The following is a 21,002-nucleotide window of genomic DNA, read 5'->3' as shown; positions in this document are numbered from 1 at the left end:
GATTGAAAAAAAGAACCAAGGTTTTGAATAATTATATGATTTGAAGTATGAGTTTCATCCATTTTACTGAGGTCCTTTATGATTGTTGAAGGGTATAGTGTTCCAAATTTTGTGCATATTGAACAAAATATCAAACTAAATCAGAAAAATGTAGAAAATTATCTATTCATTACACTCGCTTCACTCATTCACTCATCAAAACGTCCAAATTATCCCAAACTCAAATTCCCAAAGTCAAACATTGCTCTCCGTCACGCTGTCCACCACAACCCGGCGCCATAAACTGTCCGAGAAAATCGCTCGCAATCACCATAAGCGGTGGAAATCCTTCCAGCCCATAAACCCATTTCCGCATCGCAGCGCTGAAATAACAATCAAATTTTATTTTCTTTAAATTATGCTGCGAATGTGTGAGTATGTGCGTGCTGGCCGCGCGAAACATAAACATTCTCCGTTCGTCACCCTTCCCCCAAAATCCCACCCACCGAAAAGTGATGGCAGTGATGACATTGCCCGGTGAAATTGTTTGACCGTTCTATTCTTGTCGGTCGACTTTCTATAACACAATCAGCAAACGCAACGCAGGGAAAAGGATGCGCACGGAATCATTGCCCTTCCAGAGCCTTGCAGCACTCTCTTTCTCTCCGTAACGGCCGAATGCTACCGTTAACGATTGCTTTATTTGCGGTGCCCAGTTTACAGTTTATGTGTCGGAAGCGCACGTGTGTGCGTGTGAGCACGTGTGTGACAGCGATTTTTGTTTTATTGCTCCACAGCCTTTTATCCATCAATGGCATTTTTTTTTGCTGGTCTTCCGCCTTGGTTGGTTGGTTTCTTCCCTTTGCCGACGGGACAGCTCGCGACGACACTGGCGACCGTTGACAACAGGGTGCTTTTAGGCATCCTCCACTAATCTTGAGACTTTTGTGCACCGCCAGTCCCGGCCCTTTCGACCGCCCCAACCCAACCGGTTTGTGTGGCTTCATGCACGCGCTGCTGCTAAAGCTGCTAAATCCCGAGAACAACAGGCTGATGGAAAATAAATATGCTTGCCATTGTGCGGCGAAGATGGGCGGCCGTGTGTCCACCCGTGCCGCGGGAGGAAAACAAAACGGGTCCTTTTATATTCTAACCGCTCGGGTTCGGATTATGTGTCCCGGAGTTTAGAGCACGGAAGAAATCGCTCCGCAGTCTCGCTTGGTGGGAGCGATTCTTTTGTTTTGTGTGCGATTTTTTTTTTTCCCCGCTCGTGCTACTGTTGCTATTTTTCGTTCGTTTTTAGTTTTTTTTATGTTAAGAATAGGCTCCGCTTGGTCCGACAATCATAAACGTGCGACCGGCGGCATTCCGTCCGACGAATGGGTTGGCGGAGCATTTTTAGGACCTGCCCGCTTGTTTAGCCGGAGCTACCTATGGTGGCGAATTTCGTAAATGGTGCGAAGCGTGTTATGTCACCCACATGTTTATCTTACGATTTGTGTGCGTGAGTGTGTGCGTGTGCTCCACCAACCGACCCCACTTTGGGCTTCGCAAACCCGACGCGCTGGAGCCGAGTATAATTCGATGGTTATACCCACGGACCGGTAGACACGTTGGTGGGTGTGGGCGTGTGCCGTCCTCGAGCAAACATTATTCTTGTTAAATCATCTCCTGGGAGGACCATATTTTTTATTATTCATTTTAATTTCACTCTCCGGGTGTCTCGCTCCCGCTTGTTTGGTTTCGGGCTGACAGACCTACGGGTCCGGTCCGTTACGTTTGTTAAGTAGGGTAAGTAGCGCACCCGTCTCCCCCTCCATACGGTTGCCGCTGATTCTGAACGCAAACCTTCAGCCAAGTGTGCTCAGAAATCTTGCTTTTATTATTCGTAACATAGGCAACAACAAATAACAAAAAAAAACTGCTGACTTCTCTTAGCACGTGTCACCAGGATGTGAATGGTTAAGAGAGCAGCATGACGTCATGTACAAATAAATTATAGGGATTTTAACGAGGCGTTTACAATATTTTATACATTTTCATTTGAGTGGACCAAATTTAGATCAGTTTTGGTTCAAGTCCTTGAAAATTTTACTCTCAGCTTTTTATTTATGAAATATATTGTATATAAACAAACATTGTTATTTATATGCTTGTGTACATTAATAAAATCTCTATATGTTTCTGGAAAACATAGCCCTTGTTGAGGTATTTTCCTCCGGAATACTCGAATCGGTAAATCACCGAATGAGCAAGCAGCAAAGAATTACATTTAAGGATACTTACTAATTTATCTTATCTGTCCTGAATACAATATTCTCAGCTAAATCTCCTTAATTATGTTTTACTTCATGTCAAAATATGAATTTGTTGCAACATCTTGTTGAACATCGGCCACCTCTAATTGTGCAATTTGACACTGATAAGTCCTGATAGGTTTTTTTCTTCGCCAAAATCCTTTACAAAAAAAGATAAAAAAATATCTCCCAATACCTTTTCTGGAGACAAATTTGCTTTCTGGGTTCCTCCGACACGTTTGGCTGAGATATCTTACCTTTGACTCTTTAATCAATCGTGTGATCGTTAAATTCCAGATACGCTCCACGGCCCGGTCGTTTGGTCGCCTATATTTGGTCGCCCCGAACATGTTGTACCTTTTTTATGTTCTTTCAATCACCTGCCTGGTACCTGGGTTCTCTGGCACGATTGATGGATGTCTTCCCTTTAGGTTGAAGGTACAAGATACAAAAAGAAATAAAATAAAATAAAAAACACCAAACATATACACACACGCACGTGCACGGGCGCGTATATTTTCTCCGATGCCCGATGCTACGGTCGTTCGATGAAATTTACATTCGAAGGGATACCGATAGATACGGTGAAATAGTGGTGTTTGCGTACGGCAACGGCCACACATTTCTTCACCTCTTGAATATGTAAATTTCTTCTTGTTTTTCTTCCGCCTTTTTTTCTGGTATGTAAATCGTTTACCGGCTCACCGGATATACATTTTTAATCGGACCGAGAAATCCTCCAGAACAGTAAGGTGGTTTTTGTTTGAAGTATTTATAAGATTTGCTTTACGAACGAAGCCAGTGGTGAGGGGTTTGGAACGTTCCCGATAGATTTCGGCGGGTTTCACGAATGGCGAGAGATGGTGTATTTCTTTTGCCCCGTATGCCCGAAAGCAGCTGGCATTAAAACCCTTTCCATGTGGGTTGCCTCCCAGTGTTGAAGCGTGTTTTTTGTTTCATTCTTCTTTTATTGTAGGGCTGTGGAAGCTCTGCATAATGCCAAAGGTTGATTGAGTCGTTGTTTCAGTTGAGAGGGTACGCTAGCAGCACAATATGCAACAGCACAAAATAGTAAAGAATTTATCAGTTGGATTAGCTATCGAAGGATGTCTTCTTACTGGCAGAAAGACTCAAGACTTTATGGCAAATGATGAATAAGAAATGTTTACCTTGTTGTATACAAATTTTCCCCAATAAAGCTCGCTCGATTGCCAACCATAACATCGCAAGATAAAATTTCCGTCTAACATATTCATCTATTTCCCTGTCATAAGGAAAGGAAAAATTCCACCCACAAAAATTCACCTCACACGCTCGGTGAAACGTTTCATTAAGCAAAAGTCCATCCATCCTTCCACTGTGAGAGCCCTGCGAAAAAAAAAAACCCCAGCGCTTCGTACTATCGTTTTTACATATTATTCATTTCATCACTTTCCCATCAGATGCACACGCACGGAATAGCGAACACGAAGTGGGGTTCTCGCCTAGCTCTTGTGGTTTGGCCATCCTTTATTCTTTGCCCTCTAACAACTCGCTGCTTACAACCACATTGTGAAGAAGTTTTCCGTCGTAGCCCTTAGCAGAAAGTTAAAAGAGAAGTAAACCGAACCGAACGGACGGGACGGGAGGCAATCGTGGCGGGCTGGCGGACCGGGTTGAAGAATATATTCGTGCATTTGCATGAAAATCAGCTCATTTAAATGATTTCACTTCCCATTCAGTGCTTTATGTTTGGACGATCGCACCTCGCCCGGCTGTGTCCGTCGGCTGTGTTAATGTTATCTCGCTCCCGTTGATACGAATACAAATATATATATACGTAACGCTCTGCTTTCGTTTCCATTTCTTTCTTTTGCAGATCGATCCCAAAGTAGCATTTCCAAGGAGGGCACATCCAAAGGTAAGTGGAGCTATGGTGTAACATTTTCACCGTTTGCAAGACGAAGTCGTACGAGAAAGAGAAAGAGATATAGCAAAACGTTACATACAGAGAAAAGGAGACAGTTTGTATCTATCTATAATAATGCTATTCGGAGCGGTTTATTTACACCGGTTTACAAATTATTTTCCAGTCGAGGAATAAGTTATGCCGAGCGGAGAATACACTTTTGTGCCAGACAATGGATTTTTTATTTTACTATTGATTAAAAAAATCGTTTTCAACACTCATAGCACCATCTTGGTACTTCAAGTCAATGGTGTAATGCAAGTTTGTTTATCACATCAATTTTAGCCGTTGATTCCTGTTTTTCTTTACCCTTTTGCTACAGTAATTACCTTAAGTGACCAAAAATTACAAGAATATCATATTTAATCCATTTAATGTCAATTATTTACGATACTCACCATTAGTTTTACGATAGAAAATGTGTATATTGTACATGATTGCTTTTGAAAAGATAAGTATCAGACTAATTCAGATACTACTTTCTCATCATTTCAATGCAACCTACCTTATTACTGCCTAGCGTCCCACTAATTCACATTGCAATGGAGGGATAGTTTATCTGCGCGCTCCAAATGCAGGGAAAAGTGACACTTTCTCACTTCAAATGTCGAACAGTTGCTCTCATTCAACCTTGTCTGGTTACAATCGCGTCCGCGTTTTTAGCCAAACATACTACCAACGTAAAAAGTTCCTATATGTCCCACCCCGACAATCATGTCCTATATCGGTTTGGCTTGTGTTGTTACCCTTTTGCCGCGAGCACTTACACCGTGTGTCTCTCGGCGTGCAAGAAAATATTTTTGGCCGACTTGCTTTAGCAATTTTTGGTCCCAATCGTGTAAGATACATCATACACCGAAAGGGAAGGCAAAACTTTGCATTTATCCCCTGCTCAGAAAACGCTTCCCTGTCCTGTAACTGGGGCCATGATTGGGGTTTGCTTCATCGAGATTGGCTAAGAATCGAAAAGCAGAGCAAGCAGTTGGTTAGAAATTGTCCACAATTCGGCGGAAAAGGAAGAACATGTTGGCATGGGCACAGCAGCAGCACAACTTCAACAACCTGCCTAGGAGTGTGTCACTATCATCTAGGGACGTGGACTCTAAGGAAAAAGTTAACTTCTCGAACAAGACTTTCAACTTTACATACTCGAGGAGGAGACGTTTTTTTCGGAATCTTCAATGTTTTTTCTACCTTCTCAGCAGTGTCCAACAACAGCTGACTAGGTCTGGGGAGGAGTGTGATGACAAGACGTTGCTTACGGGGATATGAGGATAGCCTTTGAAAATGTGTTTCCTCCCCATTCCCATTTGCCTTGTATTTCGTTGCTTGTCGATGTCGCTTTTTTCCATAATCCACTCGATTTTAGATCATTCTTTTTCTTAACGGGATGAGTTGTAGAAAAATGAAAGAAAACACGCAGCATGTCACTGTGTATGGGAAGCAAAGTACAGTGCTAGAGGCAAACATTTCCTCCGCGCGCCTGTATTCATGAGGATGCTCTCCCGCCAGCAGCGCAACGATCGAGCAAACAGTGCGAGAGACGCCATGGACGACACGAGTACTTCTCATCAACAATCTAGCCTGTGCTTGGGGGCATTTTGGGGAAGCTGTCCTGGCACACGGTTTGTCGCTGATGTCGTCAGAAATGTCGACAAAGCAGCAGCAATAGGGGACGCCCTTTGCCCTCTGCAGGGACTTGTTTGAAGCGTATTGAACGTGTAGTTATTTGTACGCACACACAGCGTGCATTCCCCTTCCCCCTCTCCTTCGTCCTTGATGATGGTTGATGGGTTTTTGGGAGTTTGCTTTACCGTTTTCTTCGTACTACGTGCAATGAGCAGCAAAGTGCTTTGAGCGTTAAGCAGCAACTCTAGGCTGATGTTTGGCAGAAGTGTTGTGTAGAAAGTTTGGCTGGAGGGAGCGTTGCGCAGGACGTTGTAAAGCCGTGTAAGAAGGGTGGCCAAGCGAAGCTGGTTGTACGACATATTCTTGGTAAAAAGTGTGTGCCACTCAGTGTGCCAAAGATTGATGTAAGGAAATTGTGTTTGGGGTCCAGTAAATTCACTTAGCCTTGCGGTATTTTTTGGTGCACGGTCGGATTATGAACGAAATTTTTAATGATGGTGTTGCAACGGCAATCTCCCCCATCAATCGGGTCGATTTGTCTAAACAGTGAGGATGTTTCACGAATCTTTGACGACAGTATCAGCTCAAAAGAGGGTTGCGCGATCAAACGAAGCTTTGAGCACGTGCCTAAATCTAGAATAATCGACGCCTACTCTTTTCGCAATCGGTCGTTCGTCGTTTGCGCCACGCGTGCAATTCGCGCCCTCAATCTTCCCGTATTTACACCTGTGACAGGGTGCCAGGCAGTCTGAACCGTTTCTCAGAAGCTCTCAGCATAAATGCAAACTCAAGCAATGCTCTGTTAGCGTGCTCGCACACGCACACACACACACCCGGTACGAGGCTAAACCTCCTGAACTGTTTGAGCAGACCCGCTTACTGAGCGCTACTTGCCCGCGATTTGAATTCCTTCCTCGATTGATCGATCGAAGAATCATCCTGCCCTGGAACTTGCGCCCCCAAATGCTGCCGGTAGTGGTGGCAGTGTGAGGGGTAACGGCGTGTGGTCGGAGAAAGCACACCTCCCGAACTTCTGATCTCTGCCATCATAAATCATTGCTCCAAAACCCGAACCGAGCCCGATGCTTTGTCGGAAGTTTGCCCGGAGTCCTGCGGGGGGCCCTCGGGGAAGCAGCATCATCTTCCGCAGATACACACACTCCGACGCTTGCCACATACCGGTGGTTCATTCTCGGTGGTCGGGTTTGATCCGCTATCATGGCGCGGCTCTCAAAACCTTTCCAAGACCCCGGGTGTTTGCCCCTAACCCTCGCTCGTGATCAAACAGTAACACACCGACGGGCAAATCGGAAACCGGGAGTTTATCGGCACCCAAGGTTTTTTTTGTCCCTTCCACTTTGTCAGAAGGTGGAAGAGGTAGGGAAAGAGGCAAGAGGAATGGAGAAACGAATGGTTTTTCTTTCTTTTCGAATGTTTTCAAGTATGAATAAATTTATCTAATTCAATGAATTTGCGTTTCGATGCTGGTATCGAGTACGACCATCGGGATAGATGGAGCACGCTTGGTGAGAGTGGGGTTCATACGGTACGGTGCAATGGGGGAGACAAAGGGAGGAGTTGTGTGGAACGAAAATAGATGAGTAAAGATTTCGATTTCACCCACCTCCTTCCCCTGGCTGGTGCTGGCAAGAGTTTGGGTCGTGTTGGGTTGTCTCGGGTCTCGGGTGTCTCGTGAGCAAATGGTTGAGCTCTCTAGATGAAGAAGTATCACTACCAGCGTGAATGGTTGGTGCACATTGGAAGCACATCGATGCAAATGGAATATACACTACCGTCTCCCCTCGGCTCTGCACACTGGGCTAGGGTCGTGTGTGTTCGTGTGTGTGTTCGAGGGTGGTTGCATGTGAAATTAAGTTTCTCGATACTCAGATACGGAAACGGATCTGCTTGTGCGAAACTGAACAGGCAATTGGGAAATCGTTGCTTAATTTAGCGCACATTATTGAATTGCAATATAATTGGTGTATGTGTGTCTGTGCATATGTGATGCAGGGCAGCTCTAGTATCACGAATTGGCAAAGGGGCTTTTTGGATGTGGTTTGATTGAACATGTTTCACTTTGTAGCAGTATACAAGAAGGAAGCCGTTACCAGCAGTATGATATTGTTTTTAAGTGTAAAAGGAGAATTAAAGTTATCTACTTTAACCTTTATTGTTGGATGATGTGCTAGAAAACACATATTGGGTGGGTAGGAATTTCGCCCGAAATTGAATTTCAAACATTGGTTGTCTCATAACAATCTAAAGGAAATGAGAATTGGTTGATCTTACTTATTATTTCCAGGTGTGGTTACTTTTCATTCGAGAAATATTTCCCTGGTAAACTGGTTTAAGAAGACATTGATTTATTCAAAGCATCATTGTAATGTGTTTTTCAATGTAATTCCAACTCATCCCAAACAAACCAAGCTCCAATCTGGACTCGGGATAGGAAAAATATTTCTTTTGAAACGTCATACTAAGCTCAGTGGCGGATCTAGGGTATGGGGGGCCCTAGGCGGAACGACGAGTTGAGGCCCTCTGTAAATGGTAAATGTTGTTGGGGGGGGGGGGGGGGGGGGGGGTAGCGGCACTAAAGTTGCTGTTGGGAGATTGAACAGTAAACTTGAAATGCCGTCGGGGCCCCCTTCGATCATCAGTCGCAAACTCTTCAATTTTTGCTGACGGGGGGGGGGGGGGGGTGCAATTGATTCAGCGGGGGGCCCTTCGCAAATCAAATCCTTCACAAATCATCTGTCGCAAACTCTTCAATTTTTGCTGACGGGGGGGGGGGGGTGCAAATGATTCGCCAACCTCGGGGCCCCATCGGCCATCCTTCCGGGGGCCCTTGTCGCTAGTACTCTGTCCATACGGCATACTATAGAATGGCGATCTACGGGGCCCCTAAATCGGCGGGGCCCCAGGCGACCGCCTAGTCCGCCTACCGTTAGATCCGCCGCTGACTAAGCTCCAAAAGACAAATAATGAGTCAACATCTTTATCAGTTCAGAACATTGCTTTTTTGTTTGCCCTGACCCCACGAAAGTGAATTCTTCCACCCATCTACGATGGCTTAATTGACCCGTTCTCGAAAATTCGTCACTGTCATGACATCACCGTGATAATCCTCGTCATTTTTGTTATTGTTGCTGCTTTTGTTTTGTTTCCAAGCTGCTCAAATTACTTTTGGATGAGGAAGTCGGCAACGCGTTAGTCACGCACACACACAGAAACATACCTAGATCCAAACACACGTTACCCACTCGAGTCAGAGAAAGAAAGCGGCGGGAATAAAAACTATCTCTTTCCCATTGTGCAACTTCTAGCATGAAGCTGGTCATTAATTTTAATTACTACCGCGCGCACCGGTAATAAAGATTGACAAATTAATTAATGTTTTAACTTTTGCTTTTTTTCTGGCTCTCGCTCGCTCCTGGTTGAGGTTTTGCGCCGACCTCCCCAGATTATAGAATTGGCGTGATGTGAGGCAAGAAATAATGCTTGAAGCGTTGAGTGTAGGGTGTAGAGGGAAAAATGGTGGCTAACAGGAGAACGTTTTCACCACTCCCGCAACCAGAACTATCGTGCACGCACCGCTGTCTTATGATGTCTTTTTTTCGTTCGCCGTAATACCACCGCCGCTCACATTATGAAAGTCATCGAGTGGTGCACGTGTCAATCTTTTTTTTTTTTGCTCTATTTTATTTCCGTTCGTTTCCTTCGCTCTTATCATTCATCAAATCGAGGAGGTGTTGAGAAGAAAAAGTAGCGTCCAGAAGAAAGCATCCGCAATCCACACGGAACTACGTTATCTATAGACTGGGCTCGATCTATGGCGTCCCCCGGTCCTAGCTGCTTTAATTAATGTCACCCTCGCCCGGCACAGCGTTACGAGAGTTGCCAGGTCGTCGATCACTCATCGTGCATCGCAAATGACAACTGTCCATTATTCCCCCGGTGTCGTGTCGCGGGAGGGAACCGCTAACAAGCAACCTTTCCGTAGCTAACCGAGTGCCATAATGATGAGATCTGCCCATTGAAAGGGTGGGACTGTATGGTTCTAGCAAGCCTACTACCGTCTCATAAGCTTGAAGCCGACTGTGTCCTGCTTTGTTACGTCGGGTATAGGGCGAGTTTTTTTTGTTGCTACAACCGTCCATAAACACTTGAAAATAGTAATGACACTGAGAGTACCTTTTCGAAATGATATAAAAAAAAGATCCTTCAATCAAGCTAACAGCATTGATATGGGACAACTTTGCTGTTCGAGTGGTTTTCGCTGGAAGAAACAAATGTGAAGAATCGAATCAAACAGACATTTGTGAAGATCAACCACCTGGAAACGTTATGCTATCTCCGGCAAGAATACGCCGGCCAAGAATTATTCTCTCGATGCTCTCAAAGCACAAACGAAAGTTGAAGAAGAAGGGTGAGCAGACGAGGAAAAAAACACAAATACCAAACATCACCAAGACGTGCACATGAGACCGTCAACCCGTACCTAGTACACGAACGCCTACCACCGAACCCGGGTGGCACCACACCACCACCAGGCGAAAATCGAAGGATAATATATCATTCCGAAACATCGACCAATCCGCAATTGTTTTCCAACAGTTCTCTCGATGCCCGCAAGGGATGATCCATGCCTCTGCCGGCACTCTCGCCCCGATCGGTGTCGGGTTAGGCTTATCACGGCGGCAACAACGATTGGGAGTGTGTGTGTGTGTGTGTTTGCCCTAGATGTGATGGGGCTAGGCATATGAGAGCAAGAGAGAGAGTGGGTGCAAAAAGCAGGCCACAACCGACGGGCTGAAGATGCTAACCGGGATGGTTCCGGTATCTTTGCTGCTCGTATCGGTGGAAAACTCACGGACCCCCGGTTACGGTTATTGGTAACAATTTATTAACCATTTTTGCCTCTCTCTCCCCCTACATCGCGGCCCTATGCGAAAGCGAAGGATCGCTGTTCTCGTCTTACGCTGCAGCGTGAGGCAACAACAAAAAAGGAATGGAGAAGATTCCTTTCCTGTCAGAAACAGAAACACTCTGCTCAAGTGGTATGTGAGTTGGGGTTGTTTTTTCGTCCCGTTTTTTTTTGTCATCCCACTTCCTTGGCTCAGCAAGCAACTTTCTGTTCTCCTGGGAATGCGGCGAAGGCGAAGGGGGTGAAAACAACACTGGAAACAAACAAAACCGGGCAAAGTGAAGCTGCCCGGTACAGCACGAGCAACCCGATCACGGGCACAAAACAGCGGCAGCTTATTGAGGTCGAGAAAATTGGTGGCCATGCAGAACTGTCATGTTAGCGGGAAAAAGCTGAGCCGCAAGAAACTGCTGCTGGCTGTGTTACCACACCCTTGTGAGTGATGCCAAAAAGAGCCCACTTAGCTCGGTGGGAGCTTCGGGTTGGAGAAGGAAAATATCAATTGATTAATAATTTTCCATCGTTTTGAGTTCGAGGGTAGGTTGTGCCCGACGCCGGGCAATCCGCGCGCTCTAGTGTAAGAGGATGCTTGTTAGTGTCGAGTGGGTTTTGCTGCATGTGGGCCGACTGCGTGGAGGTTTTGCTGAGCAGAAGAGCAAAGATGGTAAAATGGAAGGTTTTTTTGCGTTGTTTTGTGTTCACATGTTTGACATGCGAGGTAAATTTGGTTCAGAAAAGTGGTGCTGATTTAAGCATTGTATTAGATTACTTCAGATGTGTCATCTTAACCTCAAGATTATGCCTCACAGGCTTGAGATGCGTTTCATACTTAATCAATTACAGGAATTTACGGATTTCTAAAAAAAATATCACAAAAGCTGTAGAAAACATACAACCTTCCTACATTTGAGTCTATAGCGAGGCGTCGCTTTCATCGAGAAAGATCCCACAGAACATCTCCCAAGGTACAGGAGACGTCCTTGTGCACTGCACCGCTTACTATGTATTGAGAAGTCAGATGAGTAATAGTGGCCCATGTTGAAATATTAATGCAAATATGTTTTGTTTCCCCTTCTCCTCCTCCACCTCTGCCACTCTTGCTTCGAAGGGTTGTACGTTCCACTCCCTTCTGCGCCCATCGGCTGTGGATTGTGCTGTGGATGCTAATTCCATTTATCATATCGCTCTTATTGGTTTTGTGTGTGCTTTGCTTCCACCCCTGAAACGAAACAGGTTCCGCGCTCGTGGCCCCAAATACCCTTGCCGATCGGGTTGGAAAAACACAGAACGTTTCTTTTCTGCGAATTGGCTTTCACCTTTTCGTATACGTGTGTGAGCTGGGAGTGTCTGCCGGGCCTGCAGGGTGGACTCTCCCCAGAGTGTGCCTAAGCCGCCTCGATCTTGAAACCACCGAACGAGTGAGCGAGGTTAGGCGCACGGATTGAGACACTGGGCCCTACGCGGAGTGCGCAATGTGTGGGGAGGGAAAAGCTGTGGCACTACCCTTTACCGGGAACGGATGTGCCAAAAGGTTCGTGGTGTGGCTGCCGGGCGCACTATCCATCTCCGAGGTTTCCCATGCCTAGGCGGAACCCGTTCCCAAGCGCCAAGACAATGATGAAAGTGCTATTAGTTTTCGTTTCTCAGGCGTGAGCACGTGTGTGTGTCTTGCTCTCGAGTCCGAGAGGCGCGCGCGCGCGGCAGGCAGGGAAGGCAGCATTATAAATAAATAATATGATAATTTATTAACAATACACCTATAATCATCCTAGCGTTTACGGCGGCATTTGCAGGACGAAACGTTCCGCAGAGCAGGGCCAGAGCGCGCGGCCGGTAAAGTTTATGTTTCCAACGGGCCGCACCGCTACCGTTACTTGGGCGGAAGAGGAGCTAGGCTGTGAGACCAAATTATGCTACTTTGCCACTCTCGGCCGTCTCTCGACGGAGCCGGCACCCGAGAAGCCGAGGCGGAAAGTGTTTGTTTCTAGCCTGGACGGGGGCGGAAAGGGCAAATCCCGAGCTGTTTGGGCTGCTCAAGGAAAAGGAAGTCAAGGAACTGGAACTACGGCACCGTACAGCATCTGTTCGATTGTTTGGCTAAGGCACGAACGTCATTGCTCCCTTTAGCTGTGTCTTGCGGAGCGGAGGCTGCGTTGGAGTGTGTAGTGCGGTCCTTTCTTCCGCTTTTACCGCCCTGCTGAAAAGGGTAACACTAGCCGCGCGCCGAGCAGTAGGTACACAACCGGATGTGGTGTACCTCTTCGTGTGCCTGGTAGGCGACCGTGTATGGCAAAGCCCAAGTATATGTAACATGCCCAGGACCCGGTTTTAATTTCGCTAGGTACATCGAATCGAGTAGAACCATCGATTTCTGGATTAGGAAGTGCTCGTTGAGTTACGTACGTCTGTTGATGGTGGTGGTGTGTGTGTGTGTGTGTGTGTGTGTGTGTGAGTGTGTTAAATCAATAGCCAGAAGTAGCTGGTACTAGCACTCCAAGACACCTCTCCATTACGAGCAAGGAAATTACCAACCGATAGCCCTTTTTTTGAAGGTTACCATCTTGGAAGCAGTCAGGCAGAGGTAAACGATCGATTACAGCATAGCCGTATATTTCTTGCTTAGGTACACTTGTCAACCCTCGAAGCTTAAATTTACAACCTAACACACCGGCCCAGAGAATTGTTATTAACGGACTTGTACAGGGTGTTCAGACGGGAACTCCCCAGAAATAGTATGCGGAGGCTTTTTCACATCTTTCTTAAAGGATTCCAAAGCATTCCCATCTCGGCAACGCATTTTAAAGGAAGTTGGCTGTGACTGGAACCATTCACTTGAATTAATTAATATCCCATAAGCCATCGAGTGGACCAGCACATCAGGCACGAAGAATCAGGCACGGCTCTCTATCCATGTGAGGTATGAGCAAGTTCTAGGAGCACTCGAAAGTTTTGTTTGTTAAATTGTTGGTACGCCTGTCTGCCTCACCCGTCCAAAAAATAATTCCTTTGTTTGCCCAAATGCTGATGAAAATGAATGTACATTAAGGCGACAGGCTTTGCATTTGAACGACAGAGAATTTAATTTTAGGCTTTCAATTTAACACACACCATCAGGTTCGGAGATCTCGATTTGGTTGGGACAAAAATGTGTCTTCACTAAACAAGCACACAGCAACGGCATTACTAGTGCCGAGTGGCCGAGAATTCAGCATACGGATGTGTAGGGCAGATTAAATAAAGATAACACACTCGCCAGCCGCAGCCGACAGTTCAACGAGCCGTGTGCATTGTGTGTGTGTGTTGTGGAAAATGAAGCTGCAGTTTTACGTATTTATTTCTCTACACAAACATGTGTGGGTGTGTGTGAGTTTTAGAATAGCTTCAGTATTCTTCAGGTACACCATCCCGTTCATGGTACATTGGCTGCCAACGATTGTCAGTGGAAATGAATGAAAGCGTCTGTGGAGGAAGGCGTCGGAGAAGAGCCGGTTCCAAAAGCCTGAAAAGCACGTTCTCATGCACCACATACCGGCGCTCGAGAGCCGAAAACCAACACAAGAGAGCATCTCTTGGGTGTGGTAGTCCAACCGTCCCCTCGCCGCGTGGAAACTGGAGAATCAATTTTAATTCCATCATGTCACTAGACTAAACATGTTACTTGTACAAACTGTCTGTTATTGGACAAATTATGTGTCGCCGCACACCAACTCCCTACCAGGCACGGGCGCGCGCCCGCCTGAACTGAAACCGAGGATCACTACACCAAGCGCACACACGCTGCAACGCTGTAGAACCGTAGAATTAGTTGCCCGGCGTGTGGTAGTGTGGGGTGTGGACGAGGTTTCAAATATGGAGCAGGTTGGTGTGGGGGAAGGGAACACCGATGCATTCGGTCCGATGAGTTTGGAAAAGGGGTCGTTTCGGTTTCGGTTCGGCAAAGGATTGTGGAATGCAGGGCGCGATGGAAAAACATGTTGCCAACTATGCCTTGCCCCGTTGCTCGCTACCAGCCAGCGGCAGAGCGGGGGAGGCTGGGATGAGTGGAAACGTTGTGGCGGTAGTAACAGTTCGATTCAGCATTTTAACGTGTCACTTTACCAATTTTTCACGGCTCTCCAGGGAGATGGGAGGGTTTTGCCGGCCCGTTGGTAGAACGATTTAGGTGTACCGGGCGAAGCTTAAAAACATGGTTGTAAGACAAAACCAAACTCAGGCTGTGAGGGTTGCGAGGGGCTGATGGCCTGGCAGGGTTTGGAAATTGCGAGCGAAGAGCTCGTCCCCGTAGTGTCACACAACGGCAACATTTTCGTTTTTTTTTTCTGAAAGGGCTTAGGTGGTACCGGGGTTTACATGGCGCATGGTGTGCCTGGGCTGCAACATGAGTGCGTCATGTTTTTGCGAGCACTAGTACAGTACGGAGTAATGCTATTTTTCTGCATGTGTATTGGCCAACGGGATAAAGTTTAATGGTTAATTATTGATAAAAAGTGTGCGTGTTGTTTGAACCGAACAGAATAGTACAGTAAAATCTTTCATGCATTAAAGCCTTTAATTCTAAATACTCACTTTGCATAGAACATAGATAAAAACAATAAAGTCATCGTGATTTTTTAAAAATTTCTATATACCATGTGGATGTGGACCACGTTTACCAAGAAAAAAGAAATGATAAAGAATATAACGTATCTGCTTATATATTGTTTGAAGCGATGGTACTACAGTTATAATCTTTAATATTTTCGGAATCGCTCGGAGTCCCCCGTAGTCGGAGTCAACCCGAGCCTTCAGAAGTCGGTCGGTATCGTCTGAATTGGCCGTAGTCGTCTGAAGTCAGCCGAAATTTGGGCCATGTTTTAGTGGTCAGGTATTGCATCTCCTACTCCGACTCCGGTCAACTCCAGACGACACCGACTCGGGACGAAACTAATGATTCCGAATTTGCGGAGTAGGAAGTTGGATCGGAGTCGTGAGTGCACTCCAGAGAGTACACTACTAGTTTAAATATATTTATTGTTTGGATCCATTATTATCTTCGGGGTTTTGCTTCGTATCAATGTTTTTCTTACCAGTAACTCCATCTCCGTTGTACAAATAAGGAAAACATCTGTTTCCTCCTTTAAAGCAACTCAATGGTCCAAATATATAAAATAAGTATTTCAACAATTGTTATTGATTGAAGTAATAAAATAATAAAGTAACCATTTAAATAAAAAAAATAGGTCAAGTCAGCCTAATATTGTTCTGAGTCTCATTTAGCATACTTCAAGGAGATTTTTTTAAATGAATTTTAACACAAATAATTGATAATAGATAATATTCACGTTGAACAACAAATGTAGCAAACTATTTATTGCTTTTCAGTAATGTTAAATAAAACTCGGGTTAAATGTGATTTGAGCTGATAGGAAAACTTGCACGCGCCATCCAACCGACTGCTTGCTTAAACCACTTGTTTTTGTCTTAATGCTTTTACTATTCCCATTAGCTTTACACTTACTTACCGCACGTACACCCACCTCACCACTATGGGACGCGTATCGCGAAGGATAATTACCTTTGCTCATTTGTCAAATAAATAAACAAGCAAGCACTTAAGCAGCATTCCCTACCGTTCAGACACTGCAACTACCACCACCGAGGTCCTACCCAGGCCCTTGATCGAACGGGAAGCCAATCGCCGCACAATGGTGCAGCACATCCTCCTCCTCCTCGTTCTCCTGCTTTTGCAAAGCCCGCAAACACACCAACAAAGACACACAAAAAGGGGTCGATGGGACGAACCACCACTTACGTCACCTAGGCGCTCAATTACACTAAGCATCTGAGGCTACTGCTGGCTCGTAGAGGGGGCAGGAAAATCTTCCCGTTTGCAACCGCGTGATGGCAGGCGGCAGAGGACCCCGGTTTTATGAGCTGCAGAAGGACGATATCGCATAACTTATTAAAATCTCATTACGAACAATAATCTGAATAATGTTGTTCATAAAAGAGACGTTTTCCTTCAGTCTCATTCCGAGGGCGCGCTCTCGTTCGCTCGCCCCTGAAACGGCGAAAGCAGCGTGCCGGACGCCAGAAGACTTTTCCTCCGTGTCTTGGGGCAGCGCCGTGCGCCACGTCACTTCCTGCGAGTGGCTGGAGCGTGCTGAGCTGGTGGCCGTTTACTGTATGACCATTTTCCTGCCAGTTAGTCCAGGGGCTACTGTTGCAGCAGCAGTGGGCATGTTTGGACGGATATGGAAAAGTTTTCCCACTCCCTCCCTAGTTTATGCTTCGTTTTCACATAAAGAGATACTGTTTCGTATCGGGTGGGGGGGGGCTATCGTTTCGAGCGAAACATTTTCTTCCAGTAGCCGCCGCTCGAGAGGAGGCGGCAGGCTGCCCGCTCCGCAGCAAACGATATCATCGATGAGCAATGCTCGAGATGGGGCGCAAAACGACAACGTGACTGGGCCGGATCGAACCGGGGCCCGGTGGAAGAAACAGCAATAGTAATATAAATGCAATTAATCATATTGAAATGAAACCTTGGCCGGCAAAACACAGGCGCCGGATGGTGGTGAGCAAGATGTGATTCTAGCAATGTGTCTTTTTTTTCGTTGCTGTCTATTTCCGTTTGTTTGTCGGTTTGGTTCGTGCTCCTTTATCGGGAGCCACGTCTTTAGCAGGAGTTGGATGAGATGAGAGATTTTTGGGAGACGTGGAATAGGAGTTTGGTTGTATTTTGGTAATGGTTTAAGTGGGTCCTAGACTGCTTCCGTTGTGTGCCGGTGTGTGGGGAGAATGGCACAGTGGCAAGCGTGAAATAAACAACTTCTCATCGAGCAAATTAGATGAGCAAATAATGTGAAGTAAGAAGCGTTACGGAAAGAACTTTATTTAACTTTGGGAAGATTTGAAGTATGTGATAAGTATTTATTCTAAAATTGACCTGCTCTACAATAAATTTATCAACGCCTCTGGCTTTCCTAGACACATTATTCAGTTTAATAACAAAATGATTGTTTTGTTTTTTGTTATATATCTATATTCTTAATATCAAGCTTTTGTTTACAAATCCGAACTCAACACTTCGGTTAAAAAATGATTCCCGAATCATACCATTTGTCGATGTACGGTCCACCGTACCATTTCTGAGACAATTGAGTCTGCGGTTGACTATGTACACCACTACACAATACATCATCGACCGTCTGGTGAAAAACATACTACACTCAGTGCTCTGTTACCACCACAACCAGAAGGAACTGTAGTTTGTTGTGTTAATATATCAAAAAGATTGCCTTGATTGATTTATGAACAAGCGCTGTTGGTAAACAATAATAACTACATCTGTTTTTTTGTTTTGTGTTTCGCTCCCTATTACACCGAAACGTTGCTGGCGTGTGCGGCGAAGATGAGTTTCAAACACAACATGCTCGTTCGGTCGATGTTTGGTGTGGAAGCTTTCCCGCAAGAGGTATACCAAAGAACGACAGCACCTGCCCATGAATGTTTCCACCATACGATCGCGGTACAGTGACAAAACCGAGCCCGTATGATGCTCGTTGTCTCAGGCAAACAAAAACGAGGCATCAAAGTGCGCCAGGGACGACCAATAGCATAGCGGGCCAAGCGCTAGTTGGCCGAAGGCTTCCAATAGGATGGATTTTAGTCGCTGGATTGGACTGGTAGTGATGTTTCAGTACCACGGTGCTTAGAATCGTGTGAACAAATGCCAAATGTGGGCGCACAAGCAACAAGGATCGGGCTACACTGTAATAGTATTTGAAAAAGAGATCCTTTGCACATGTTCTTCATGTGAAGGTACGCTTCTAGGTTCTTACTTGGGTATTTATTAATTAGTCGCTTTGAAAACTTGGTTGTAGTATGATGAATCGAATTTTTATGAGGCGTGTTATATGCTACAACTTTATTAAGTAAGTTTATAAGTGAGTTTATAAGTTTCAAAAATAAGTTTTGTTACTTTATAAATAACTTACAGTGTGACATTAGGTAAAAGAGATGGCCATTTTGCCTTCTATTTCATATAATATGACGAACGAATAACGTTCGTGTAGAAATCAAATGTTCATGTGCTTGTAAATCAGTCTTTCTCTTTCTATTTGGTGTAACGTCCTACGCAGAAATACTGGCCTATAAATGCTTTCGACGCTTATTCAGGTATCACGCAGGCATCACGCAGAGACGGTCAATTTTAGACTTGAACAATTTGTGGGCATGTTATTGAGTCGTACGAGTTGACAACTGTGTACGAAAAAATAAGCCATTAAAATCGTAACTTGTAAATAAATCAAAGTAGCTAGTAATAGCCGTTTGATTTATTCTATACAGACAATGTTTCCTATAATGGAGCCTTTTACGATTCTAGACAGCTTTTTTGTATGGAGTTTAACAGTTGGAGGCTTAAAACCATGTTAACACTACATACGAAACCACACACAAAACTGCTGCGATTTTCAGTTTAGATTATTCTAGCCTCAAAGCTAGAATTAGATTCAAGCACCTGTTCGAAATAATGGCCAAACAAGGTGGTTTTCACATTTATCCCAAGGTGCATTAAAGAGATCAGGTAGTGGAACCTAAAATCAAAGTGTATGTAGACCAGGTGATCTCATAGCATGTTTTTAATAATCAATTTTGAACATCACTTTTTACAGGACGGGTGAAAACTTTTGCTCAAACAATCATTCTGGAGGCTTGACGAATACACAAAACACGCTTAACATCTTCATTCAGAAGCAAAAGGGATCAAAATCAGCCTTCTAAATTCATACACCTTGTACTAGCTGGGATAAGCCTAGCTGTATATTATACCCACTAAGATAGCTGGTCGAAAACTGCTACACAAGGCACATAGCTGACGAGATGAAATTTCAGCCTACGAACTCAATATCTTGGTCGCAAAAATCTTGGTCGCAAAATTCTTGGTTGCAAATATCTTGGTCGCAAAATTCTTGGTCGCAAAATTCTTGGTCGCAAAATTCTTGGTCGCAAAATCCTTGGTCGCAAAATTCTAGGTCGCAAAATTCTTGGTCGCAAATATCTTGGTCGCAAAATTTTGTGACCTCTTGCGGCATCTGTCGTTAACAACAGTCACCGTTATCTAAAGAAATGAGTAACTTATGAACCTAAACTCAAAATTCCACCCAACTTGCAGTGTCAACCATGTAATCGTTTTTGCACCCAAGCCAATCACTTTCCGTTTGATTTAAATACTAGACGAGCAAGAATCCTTTGCAGATGAATTATTCCTACAACTTTGCTTTGCTATATATTGTCGTGGAACAATGTATTACCTGCATTTACATTAAATATTTTAAAATCTTCGCTGTCCAGTTCATGAACAATCCAAAGCCAACATTCAACGAGATGGTCCTTTTATTTTGATACTGTCCCGGTTTCATCATGTCAAATTCCACTGTGTGAAAGACAGTGGTGGCCATATCACATTCAATTTCGTGTTCATCCCACCCAGTGCATCACCATTCGTTCCTTGTGCAGTTCACACAGAGAATGTGCTTCACTCGCAACTAGATGCAATTCTCGTTGTTGTTTTTTTTCAACCAATCGGAGGAGAACAATTTACAATTCATTGACTATCGATGGTCGGATTCGGGACTTACCTCGATGGGTGCCAAGTACCACCGCTAAGTATTATCAGCTGACTCGTGTGTATGTATGTGTGTGTGTGTGTGTGTGTGTGTGTGTGTTTGTGTGTACCATCCATCCTCTCCGACTGCGACCTTCACCTCAACGCCAGAACCGACACAAGCTCGATGCGGCAATCTCAACGGTCGATGGTCGAAAATACTGGTCAGAGAAAAGAAATTGCCTCAAAACTTGCAATCCGATTTCCCGGGTGGAGCAAAATGGTCCAAACGATCGTGCGGCGTACAATGGGTGTTGAATTGGGCATCCTCCAGCACCGCCGACTCCGCCCCGGCATCAGTATGCTGGGCGTGTGCCGGTGTGTCGGTCAGTAGTGTGCACAGGGCAAAGCGATAGGCCGTTTGACATTGGGCAATCGATTGCTGCGAGTGTGTTATGCAATCGCACTTACACGTTCCCGCATCCTTCGCATTGCATCCTTCGATGTTGGGAGGTAAAATTTTCAAATTTGATAAAATAGCCTTCGTAGCACATCGTAGCGTTGCAGTTGTTCGAACGATGGTACCTGTTTTGCAGGGATACAAAGTGTATCAGTACGTGTGGGGTGGGTTGG

General features: G+C 45.1%; 1 protein-coding gene across 15 annotated transcripts in view; it reads left to right on the top strand.

Moving 5' to 3' along the window:
* The window catches only part of LOC1277242 (RNA-binding protein Musashi homolog Rbp6), a 591,248-nt gene that overhangs the window by 259,882 nt on the left and 310,364 nt on the right, over positions 1–21,002 (top strand). For all 15 annotated transcript variants that reach the window (XM_061643244.1, XM_061643238.1, XM_061643240.1 and 12 more), the window contains one exon: positions 4,135–4,176. In XM_061643244.1, coding sequence (XP_061499228.1) covers positions 4,135–4,176 — 42 coding nt within the window. The remainder of the gene's footprint in view (positions 1–4,134; positions 4,177–21,002) is intronic.

Source organism: Anopheles gambiae, chromosome 2, assembly GCF_943734735.2.
Source record: "Anopheles gambiae chromosome 2, idAnoGambNW_F1_1, whole genome shotgun sequence".
In the NCBI taxonomy this organism is placed as follows: domain Eukaryota; kingdom Metazoa; phylum Arthropoda; class Insecta; order Diptera; family Culicidae; genus Anopheles; species Anopheles gambiae.
This window is presented reverse-complemented; position numbering and strand designations above follow the sequence as displayed.